Genomic DNA, 12,050 nt, shown 5'->3' on the forward strand with positions numbered 1-12,050 from the left:
ATTGATACATATTCCTCTTCAATTTATTTATTTTTTCAGTATAATTTATCAAGTGATTATAATCCAATTATATTTTTCACTGTAATTAATTTGCTTAGCTCTTGAGCTAGCATTCCTCCAGAATGATAAGACCTTGTGTATGCAGTGTTCATTTTAGGTGTCTGTAGAATAACCATATAAGAATTCCTTGTCACATATATTGCTATTTAATCACTGGTTTATCAGATTTATTTTTATGCTTATATGCATGGACCTATCAGCACTTGAGGTTTGAGACTTCAACTGAGTTAACAATTGAATATCCCCCTTTCGCCCCTCATTTTTCTTAGGGTTTTCTTATATTGCCTAGCATCTAGCTGAATCTAAATCTTCCAATATTGTACTATAACCACTAGTCAACTCATCATGAAAGAGTATAATCCAAATCTGTTAGCAGACCAAAAAGGTCAAGAACCAAATCTGTTAGTATAATCCAAAGTACTTATTCATTTCAGTTCTGTGAGCATTCTCCACCAACCAGAACCCCCACTCTCTCACTAAAAGAGAAGGCAAATGAGAATCAAAAGTGAAGGTTTCAGTTCAAGCATCCAATCCCATTAGTTCTAAGTAGATCCTCTCATTTTCACTTAAAGAGAGACAAATGAGAATGAAAAGTGAAGGTTTCAGGTCAAAGATCCAATCACAATAGTTCTAAGTACATCCTCTCATTTTCACTGAAAGAGAAGGCAAATGAATGTTTCAGTTATAAGATCCAATCACATTAGTTCTAAGCAGATCCTCTCAATTGCACTATAATTCTCAATAACAAATTCCACCTGAATTTTTCTGAATAAATTTCCTCACAAAGTTTTTTTCTGCAAAATATATCATGCTAGCAGGTTGATATATATTACTCAAATAGTAATAGTCAAACTAGTCTAGACATTGCACACACACACTAGGTTTTGGATTTCGGTAACCCTAGAACTAGGGACCACTATCACGTGGCTTTACATGACATGATTAATCGTGAACACCCAATTAAATCTATGGCATGCTTTATATTTTACTCTTATGCAAATAGATTAGGGTAATTTTCCCATAAAAGTTGATTGTAAAGGTAAAGTTGATTGTAAAGGTGCTGATAATCAAATTTAAAAAAATTTGTCAGAGCTATGGCTTTCAACATGCAGCCTAGGGTTTCTATAAACTCTTGGGACCACTTCTCAACTATCTCCTCTCATATATTCTTTTCCCACTCTTTTTCTCTCATTTCCAAAAGATTTAATTGGTACAATTGGTGTGGAAAATCTTCCACTAAGTATGTTTCCTACAAAGGTATGGAACAAAGTCCCACTAATTAAGTTACCCTATATAAAAGGAGAGAAATTTCTCAAAATTGAGCATGGTTGATACTAAATATATATTATTAGACTAGTTGATACAAAAGCTGAAAACCTCACAAACCAACTATGCCACTGCAGTACGACCATGAAATAGTTTCCTTTGTAGAATCAAAGAAAACCTTAATACATTTGGAGCAACCATACCAAGACAGTATTGCATGTGTTATGGTGTTGCTTACTAGGACAATGTTGAAAAGTTCAAAATTTAGGACTAATTATAGCAATGTAGTAAGTACTATGTGATAGTTTCCTTGATAGAATAATTTCGAAAACCACAAAGAATTATGGGACCAACTGCAAAATATATTGCAGTACTAAATATATGATGGTTTCCTTGATTGAATGATTTCAGATAAATATTGCTTCCATGGACTCCGACCATGGATTTATGGTATCGAGCTTCATAACCTTCTCACACTGCAAGATTACTTGTGCAAATTGGCACTTTGGCAGCAGTGATTTGAATTTAATTATAGCAAACCGGCGATATGTACCGCAATTGGTGCATCCATTTTCCAGGCTGAAGGGCAAAGGCATCATGACTTGTCCCTGTGAGTTGCAGCAGCCCATCATATGAAAAGTGTAACTTTGTTGCAAATTAATTGCATGTGACCTAAAATTTTACCCAAAGAGGCTTCATTGATCTTCTTAATATATAATTTTAAACTACCCCAATGATCCATTGTTCACCTAGCTAATGCACGCATAGTTGCATACCCATGCCTTCTAGCATTTAGCCATGACAATCTGCATTATAGAGAGACATAGTACAATGCACAAGTAGGTAATAAGTTTTTTATTTCAATAAGAATTCCACACGTAATAGTTTAGTTTTGAAAGCTGTAATGTCAACCTATAAGCTAGCAAATAACTAAATTATATTGAACATTGTTATTTCGCTAATACAATCTACTTACTACAAGATAGAGAAAATGTATTCATTTGAGTACCCTTTTTTTTCTTTTGGGTCAATTATTGATTGTAGTAAAGATTAATAAGCATTCAAACATTTATTTCTTTTCCTTTCTTCCCTTGGCAACCAAAAGGAAAGCATTAAGCTTGTTGATTTATAACCACTATTGAGTTCTTCACTGGTGATTACTTGGACAAAAACTATTACATGCTTAAGAAAGTTGACGACAAGCGGTTGTTATTGAACTTCTAGCTAGCAAGGATTAATTAACAGATACTTAATTTAGATGCATCGCTGGTAACCTTTTTTTCCGTACTTATACGGGGCCTAATCAGTCCAACATTTATGATGTTAAAATCATATAGAGTTAACTATTGGATGGTTTATGGTTTTAATTAATGTCATATTAATTAACAATTCTAGTGAGATATGTATAACTACTAGCAACATACTTGTTTTTGGGATATATACTTAATATGTCGAGGGCATCGATGTCTTCAAGGACTTTTTCAATGTGTTATTAGACTATTCAACCAATAAGCACCTGAATTTCATGCACTTTGGTTAATGCAAACTGTTTAAAACCCATCAACACAATAGATTTATAGGACTCATTCAGTTATTCATCCATCTGGTTTCTGACCAGGTTCTAGTTAGCTAAACGTGAAGCTTTGATATGTATCCTGGGTGACAGTTTAAAAACTTGAAGATGTACCCAAACACTGGCTTAAGGTTTGCATCATGCTTAACAAGCAGAAAGCCCCAAAGGGTTGGTCTTCCTCAAACTCATGATCACTCAACATGGGAGTCCTAAGTTTGACTTTTGTCACTAACATTCTCTGAACTTTTTGAGGTCATCCTAGGGATCTAGTTTGTATGATATGGGAGAGTGTATAAATGTATATGCCAGGGGTTAGTGAAGTACTCAAAACAGTTTTAAAAGAAATGGGGAGGGAGAGGAAGACCAAGAAGAAGAAAAGGCAAGCGATCAAGCAGGAAGCCTAAAATGTTTGCTCTTTGATGAGGTTGGATTAGATAGACTTTTTTTTTTTTAATTGCACCGATCTATTTTACCAAGCGATAGTACGAAAAAGAAAACCGCGAAGACATCCAACAAGGAATTAAGGTTGGGTCCGAGAGAGAGAGAGAGAGAGAGTAAATTGTCATGGTTGTATTAATGGTCATACTCAAGATTTTAATTGAGTTGAGGCAAGCATTAAAAGTTTAAGATTAGTTGAACAAGAGTTGAACTTGTTACTAAGCAAGATTATATATTCATGCTTTTTTTTTTTTTCCTTTTTAAGGCTTGATTTTTTCCATAGACTACTTCATTAACTTATTCTTTTTTCATCTAAAATAAGTAGGAATTTGTATCGCTTTTCAAATCTATACTAACAAGTAATAATTAACATATAGTTGAGATTATATATTATTTGAGTTAATTAGATATATTCACTTAGATTTATGAACTTTTTAGAAATTAGATTTACCAATCTTATATTACTGGTAATTAGTATCAATTTTACTACTAAACCAAATAAGTTTTTTTTTTTCTTTATCAATGACTAAGAGAAATTAATTCAATCTTTAAGTCGATCTTCAGTTTATAAGCCTTACTAGTACTTACAAATATTAGACCCTTTTGTAAGTGTTAGTGTTGTAAGTCTTGTCTTCTTACTCTCTCATTTCCCATTCTCTTTGTCTTCTGTCTATATTATCTCAAAAAAAAAACAATCAATCTTAAGTCTGCTTGTTTATGGACATATTATAATGTAGTTTTGCTTGTTCAATACCTAAGTTTAAACTGTGAAGACATCCAACAAGGGATTAAGGTTGGGTCCGAGAGAGAGAGAGAGAGAGAGAGAGAGAGAGAGAGAGAGAGAGAGAGAGAGAGAGAGAGAGAGAGAGAGAGAGAGAGAGAGAGAGAGAGAGAGAGAGAGAGAGAGTAAATTGTCATGGTTGTATTAATGGTCATTCTCAAGATTTTAATTGAGTTGAGGCAAGCATTAAAAGTTTAAGATTAGTTGAACAAGAGTTGAACTTGTTACTAAGCAAGATTATATATTCATGCTTTTTTTTTTTTCTTTTCTTTTTAAGGCTTGATTTTTTTCATAGACTACTTCATTAACTTATTCTTTTTTCATCTAAAATAACTAGGAATTTGTATCGCTTTTCAAATCTATACTAACAAGTAATAATTAACATATAGTTGAGATTATATATTATTTGAGTTAATTAGATATATTCACTTAGATTTATGAACTTTTTAGAAATTAGATTTACCAATCTTATATTACTGGTAATTAGTATCAATTTTACTACTAAACCAAATAAGTTTTTTTTTTCTTTATCAATGACTAAGAGAAATTAATTCAATCTTTAAGTCGATCTTCAGTTTATAAGCCTTACTAGTACTTACAAATATTAGACCATTTTGTAAGTGTTAGTGTTGTAAGTTTTGTCTTCTTACTCTCTCATTTCCCATTCTCTTTGTCTTCTGTCTATATTATCTCAAAAAAAAAAAAATCAATCTTAAGTCTGCTTGTTTATGGACATATTATAATGTAGTTTTGCTTGTTCAATACCTAAGTTTAAACCGTGAAGACATCCAACAAGGGATTAAGGTTGGGTCCGAGAGAGAGAGAGAGAGAGAGTAAATTGTCATGGTTGTATTAATGGTCATTCTCAAGATTTTAATTGAGTTGAGGCAGGCATTAAAAGTTTAAGATTAGTTGAACAAGAGTTGAACTTGTTACTAAGCAAGATTATATATTCATGCTTTTTTTTTTTTTCCTTTTTAAGGCTTGATTTTTTCCATAGACTACTTCATTAACTTATTCTTTTTTCATCTAAAATAACTAGGAATTTGTATCGCTTTTCAAATCTATACTAACAAGTAATAATTAACATATAGTTGAGACTATATATTATTTGAGTTAATTAGATATATTCACTTAGATTTATGAACTTTTTAGAAATTAGATTTACCAATCTTATATTACTAGTAATTAGTATCAATTTCACTACTAAACCATATAAGTTTTTTTTTTCTATATCAATAACTAAGAGAAATTATACGTCAACAACATTTTTTACAACACTTTCATAACTTAAATACAATAATTTGATATCTTCTAAATTTATGTACTCAAATTCAATCTTTAAGTCGTCGGTTTATAAGCCTCACTAGTACTTACAAATATTAGGCCCTTTTGTAAGTGTTAGTGTTGTAAGTCTTATCTTCTTACTCTCTCATTTTTCATTCTCTTTGTCTTCTGTCTATATTATCTCAACAACCAAAAAAAAAAAAAAAAAATCAATCTTAAGTCTGCTTGTTTATGGACATATTATAATGTAGTTTTGCTTGTTCAATACCTAAGTTTAAACCTGAGCTTGAATTTGATTAGTTTGCTAAATAAATAAACACATTATTTTTTGGGAGTCTGATACTAAACACTTTGATTTATTTTCTTCTACAAAAAAAATAAAATACTCATTTATTTAACGGCCTTAATTCTATGACTATGACATTGGTAAGCCCATACAAGTTAAAGCTTAGAAAGGTACCTTGCCGAAAATTAGATCCTACATTGGTAAGGTCAGTTAGACTTCTAAGCGTTTGCAATTGCACACGCCCATATGCTTTAGGGTCTCCATATTTTATAGTCAGGCTTTTAAACAGTTGGATCTCAGTTTTGTGGATGACAACATCTTCCCGCAAAATTTTAGCCCAAGTTTGCCCTTTTCAGCCGAACCTTCAACTTTCACTTTGTAAATTTACACCATTTTAATTTTATAGCTCATGTCTATCACTTTTTTAAAAATAAAAACCAATTAGTGAGATTGAATCCAAGACTTGAACTAATCCCAACCACTACTGCTTCACTGCCAAGTCACGGACCAGATGCTTCATCCAACATTTTGATTTTTGCCTCATTATTCAATTCGGTCAATAGGATGAGGTCAACATAAATAAGATACAAATGGTTCGTGAAAACAATTAGGGGCAAAAAAATATCCACATGCGTTAGCATCTCACAAACATAAACTGAACTCAAAATAAAAGGAGTGTGACCCTTAATGCAAATTGCTTGAGCCAAAGCAGTACATAAAATCGACCGTCCATGCATACTCGCATTAAAACTTGATGATCCCTTCAGTTTGAGTTGATAAGAGAAGTTTATGATCACCTCTATATACTCTTTAGCACCTCTTAATTGCAAGTACAATATTTCAGCTATTTTTAAGAAATCAGTGACTTGTGATCTCCAGAATCTAATACACCACCACAGTGCCACCTCCTAGTTCATCCCCCAGATTCAGTATTCTCCTCTACCTCAGGTACATGCTTTGTCAAAGCTGGTTGTGACCTACACGACCCCTAGAGGAAACTACAGAGAAGGCATCCTACCCATTAATTTGATGTCTGAAAAATCAGGCAAAATGAAGAGGAGGTGGCATGCATTTGGTCAAATATGAGTGCACACTTCTAATAACCTTGTCCCAGTGGTAGGATGCTGGCAAGTTGCAGTTAGGTAAAGCTAGTTCTAATGAAGTATGAATCATGGCAGACATTTCCGAAATCAACGTCTATCAAGTAAGGTAAGCAAAATAAGCCCAAAAATCAAGTAATTTGATTTACAAAAGCTTCAACAAATCCCCAGCCATCATCAAGATCAGGTCCCACCCAATAACCAGCTAGTATCATATGGGTACAAGAATTCAAGGGACAAGAACTAGTTTCAGAAGGAAATATCGAGGGTGTAATTAAGTGATGTCGATGGCTCCAGTTCACAGACAGTATGCCTTTATTTGCATTGCAGATGGTAAGAAGCTTTGGTGCTGCAAACGTAATTCATACAATCAGCTTAAAAAGAAAAACACAGACAGCATTGTTCAAATGTTGAATATAAATGAAGTCCTAAACATTATGCCTTGCTTTAGCATCTGAAAGTGATCCATACTATTATTAACTTATTATTGGAACTTGAATTGGTCTCGTATCATCAACAAATTATCACTCAAGAGTTAAAAGAAGCAACATCATACATGTATTGGTTATTGATTTTGATGGTAATTGTCTTTCTTTAAAAAATCCATTCATGGGATAACCAAAATTCACATAAAAAGCTTTTTATCCCCTCCCAATGTAGAGCAGAACAACACTTCAAAACTCAAAATGCAGGTAGCTGACCAAGGTTCAAACAGGATAAAAGCCTAAAAATGAGAAACAATCATGCTTTAATGCTTCAAACAGGAGGCATAAATGGTAAATGAGCAAGGAGATAAATAAAGAAAACCTGTTTTGGCAGTTGCTTGGTTTGAAAGTCTACCATGATATGATTTCCTTGGATATATTTCCTGGAGGCAAGTCCCAACAAACAATAAGCACAACAGATCAAATACACAAAATTCCATAAATAAAACACCAGCCAGGGCATCGTGTGTAAGCAACAAATATTAAGCAGCAGTTTTCAAAAAAAATATTGTGCAGAACTACTACAATGTATCCCTATACTTAATTTGACAAATTGTAGCATAACCTAAAGAATCATTAGGATAGATCAAAACAGTGATACAAGAAACCCACTTTGGTTACTGAGCAATTATCAAAAAGGCAATACAAGACATTAACTTTTGGTAATTGAGCAATATTTGTGAGCCATTATTTAATCATTATGAACATCAATGAGTTTTTACTCATGAGTAACATGCAGTGTCCTGGTTAGTTAACCAGCAACAGTGGCTGCAAAGAAGGTGATCCACATGCGTTTGACAAAAAAACTCATTCACACAATCAGTTACATATAAAAGCAAATAGCACGCAAAAACCAATGATGACTAACTATTGTCGTACCCCAGCATCTGTTTGATAAAGCTTAAACATTTCTGGTTAACCATTCATTAATTAGTGACGAAGCAAAACTCAGTATCTATGTATGATCCACAGTGAAAGGTGGCACATTTTAAAAGTTGGTGATGAATTAAAAACTTCAAAAAAAAAAAAGCCCCACAAAACATTCTGGGTGACAACAACCCTTCTAATTTATCAATCTCTTGCTTTATGCATCAACTAATCAACCTCATAGTATTTGCTGTTAAAGGGTAAGCAACAACAAATATACTTAGCCAAGATTAAATAGTCTTCAAATTCAAGATTTAAATGGCTCTTTCTAATTACCCATGGTTCCCTTATCTATATTTTGACCTTTAACAAGTACTAACACATCAGAAAGGATAATTGAAAAAGAACAGACACTCTATAGATATTGAACCTCAATTCCACAACACTAAACTAAGATAATTCTTACTTTTGCATTTGTTCTTTTTCCCTTCAGTTTCTCAGAAGCCAAACATGGCTCGAATTCAGGCAACAATTTTCAGTGTCAAATTCCTAGACTGACCAAGAATCATTTGAAAGGTCAAACATCTATAACTATAATAAGAACTAGAAAAGAAGCTACAATTAACTTAATTCTCGTTCTCTCGACCCATTTGGTTGCCGAGAAAATGTGAGAACAGAAAATTTCGACATTGTTTGTTTTCACTTCTGCTCATAGATAAAAAAAAAAACGAACACACTATCTATATAATAAGAATTAGAAAAGAACCCACAAGAAACACTACTGGAAAGGGTACACTTTCATTCTTTTCACCCGTTTGGTTCCCTAGAAAATGTAAGAAAATAACATCTTGACATTGTTTATTAACATTCTTAGCTTTAAAAATGGGTGAAAAGAAAAAGAACCTAACTAAGCAAACAACAGTAGCCGTAATGGGTCACTTGGGTGAATTTTATTGTATTTTTTTAATGTGGGTATTTTCATATAGCAGAAATTAAGAATTTTTCTCTTTCTTTTTTCTCTGACATTTTCTCAGCAACCAAACATGGGTTATGGAGAAAACGTTTTTTGGTGAGTGAAGTAGTAAAAGCTAAAGTTTAGGAAGAGAGATTTGGCAAAAGGGTACCTGAAAAAGGATTGTTGGAGCGCAGAGAGGCATGGAGAAGCTTATGGAGAACAAGCACGCCATTGAAGCTTTGAACTTCAAATTACAGACTCAGAGTTCTTCGTTTTGATGCTTTAATTAAGAAGGAGCTCAGAACGGTGTCGTTTTACTCTGTCTAAAATAAGCTCCTCCTAATCCTAGGGCCTAAACCATTTTCTCTTTCTTTTTTTGGGCTTTGTGGGCCGACAAAATATTTCCCTTATTCTGGGTTGGTGTTGGTTCACATAAAAATAAATAAATTAAAAAGGAAAAAGAAAAAGAAAAAAGAGAGAATGGATGTTACAAATGGAAATTAATCTGTTGATTTTCTAATACTAATAATACATCTTATCACTGAACCAGTCTATTAATTTTTTAATTTTAACAATAATTTTAGATAGTGTGGAAATTACTACTAAACCACGAGGTCCACGAACTAAAATGTTAATTAAATTTATAATATGGGTTGTATATTACAAAATATCATAATCTAAGGTTAATACTTAATAGTTGCAATTTAGTAACCCATTTATAAGGTACTCCTTAATCCTATAAATCTTTAACTTTTATAAGATGGATTATCACAAGATTGGAAAGTGAATAATATAAAAGATTTTAGCCATATAAAAGCACCATTGAGGAATTTTCACATTTCAAGACAAAAAAAGAGAATGGAAATTTTAATATATAGAAAAAAATTTAAAAAAAAATGGCAATTTTAATCCATATCAATTAAAGGATTAAGGAAATATCAAGAACCTTATAAGTTATAACCCAATTAGTTGACATCTTTTTTATTGTAGTAAATCTTTGACATCACCTAAATGTGTCCCTAAGCATAATACAAGCCTTAATGCAATAAGTTCTTTGTGAATCCAAAGAATGGAACTTTTGAGAACCACTTGGAACAAACAACTCCAAATCTTAGGCAAACTCATCTGCAACTCGAAGATATAGCATTTTGAAGGAAGGAATGGTTATATCTTTTTTTTTTTTTTAATGGATTAGAACATATTAAGGAACAAGAGAGGGTCACAATCCATCTCCAATTTCTAGAATAAGAACCCAAGAAGGAAGAGAGGAGATGAAGATGGGTCCATCCCAATTACAAGAGGCCGCCCAATGAAACAAATTGTGAGACAAAAATTTGACATTCTTAAAGACAAAAAATAAACTTAGATACTTCTATGACAAGTTTGGAACACATACAAACAAAAATAAACTTCAAATTATATAGTTCTTCATTTTGATCCTTTTTTTTTCTTCTTTGGTTTAAGAAGGAGCTCAAAACGGTATCATTTTACTCTGTTCTAAAATTTGCATGTAGCAAAATTTGCTCCTCCTAGGGCCTAAACCATTTTCTTTTTCTTTTTAGGCCTTTGAGGGCCAACAAAATATTTCCCTTATTCTGGTTCTAGGTTGGTGTTGGTTCACATAAAAATAAATAAATTTAAAAGGAAAAAAAAGGAGAAAAGAAATAAGAATCGATGTTACAAATTAATAGGAATTAATCTATTGATTTTCAAATATTAATGCATCTTATCATTGAACCAGTCTATTAATTTGTTAATTATGACAATAATTTTAGATAGTATAAAAATTACAAATAAACCTCAATTTAGAATGTTAATTAAATTTATAACATGGGTTGGATATTACAAATGACCATAATCTAAAGTAAATATTTGCAATTTAGTAATCCATTTATAAAGTACTCCTTAAACTCCTTGATCCTATGAATCTTAACTTTTAAAAGACGGAACTATCACAAGATTGGAAAGTGAATAGTATAAAAGCACCATTGAGCAATTTTCACATTAAAAAAAAAAAGACTGGAAATTTTAATATATAGATAATAAAAAAATGTACAATCATTATCAATTAAAGGATTAAGAAAATTACGAGAACCTTATAATTCAACTAATTAACATGTCCTATTTTATTGGAGTAAATCTTTGACATCACCCACATGTGTCCCTAAGCATAATACAAGCCTTGATGCAATAAGTTCTTTGTGAATCCAAAGAATGGAACTTTTGAGAACCACCTGGAACAAACAACTCCAAATTTTAGGCAAACTTATTTGCAACTCGAAGAAATAGCATTTCGAAGGAACGCATATATCTTCTTCTTCTTCTTTTTATTCTTCTTCTTCTTATTTATTTATTTATTTTTAGATTAGAAAATGTTAAGGAATAAGAGAGGGTCACAACACATATCCAATTTTTGGATTAAGAGCTCAAGAAGGAAGAGAGGAGATAAAGATAGGCCCATCACAATTACAAGAGGCCGCCCAACAAACCAAATTGTGAGGCAAAAAATTAACATTCTTAAAGACAAAAATAAACCTGTTGCTTCCATGACGAGTTTGGGACACTTATGGACAAAATAAACTTGATGCTTGGGACACTGACTTATATCTGCATTAAGCTCGATTTATTTATTAGATGAACATGGCTCACTAATGAGGCGGTTTTGTTAGTGCTAGAAGAGTGAGGAGTTTCAAAATCAAAGGTAATATGGGCTTCCTTGAACTACGGAGTTTCAAACAAGTACAGAAGCACCAAAGTTGGTTTCGGCCTAGATAAATCTAGCAACATTAACAATGGAACCTCCAAGTAATAGATCAATTTTTTTTTTTTTTTATTTGCCTCAAGAAGTATCTGTTATTAGAAATATCCCCTTTGAGCACTAGTCCAGTTAGAGGATTTTTAGTTTATCAAATTATTAAACGACATGCATTAATAGAAAGAAAAATGCAGAGT

The 12,050-nt window shown here is 32.3% G+C and overlaps 1 protein-coding gene across 1 annotated transcript; it reads right to left on the reverse strand.

The window, feature by feature from the left end:
* Positions 1–6,333: 6,333 nt before the first annotated feature.
* Positions 6,334–9,407, reverse strand: LOC142629511 (uncharacterized). The gene is made up of 3 exons (XM_075803518.1): positions 9,268–9,407; positions 7,599–7,659; positions 6,334–7,140 (listed from the first exon to the last, which is right to left on the reverse strand). Exons 1-3 carry the CDS (start codon positions 9,328–9,330, stop codon positions 6,923–6,925), a joined length of 342 nt encoding a protein of 113 aa, XP_075659633.1. The 5' UTR covers positions 9,331–9,407; the 3' UTR covers positions 6,334–6,922.
* Positions 9,408–12,050: the final 2,643 nt, after the last annotated feature.

This window comes from Castanea sativa, chromosome 3 (genome assembly GCF_040712315.1).
Source record: "Castanea sativa cultivar Marrone di Chiusa Pesio chromosome 3, ASM4071231v1".
Lineage (NCBI taxonomy): Eukaryota > Viridiplantae > Streptophyta > Magnoliopsida > Fagales > Fagaceae > Castanea > Castanea sativa.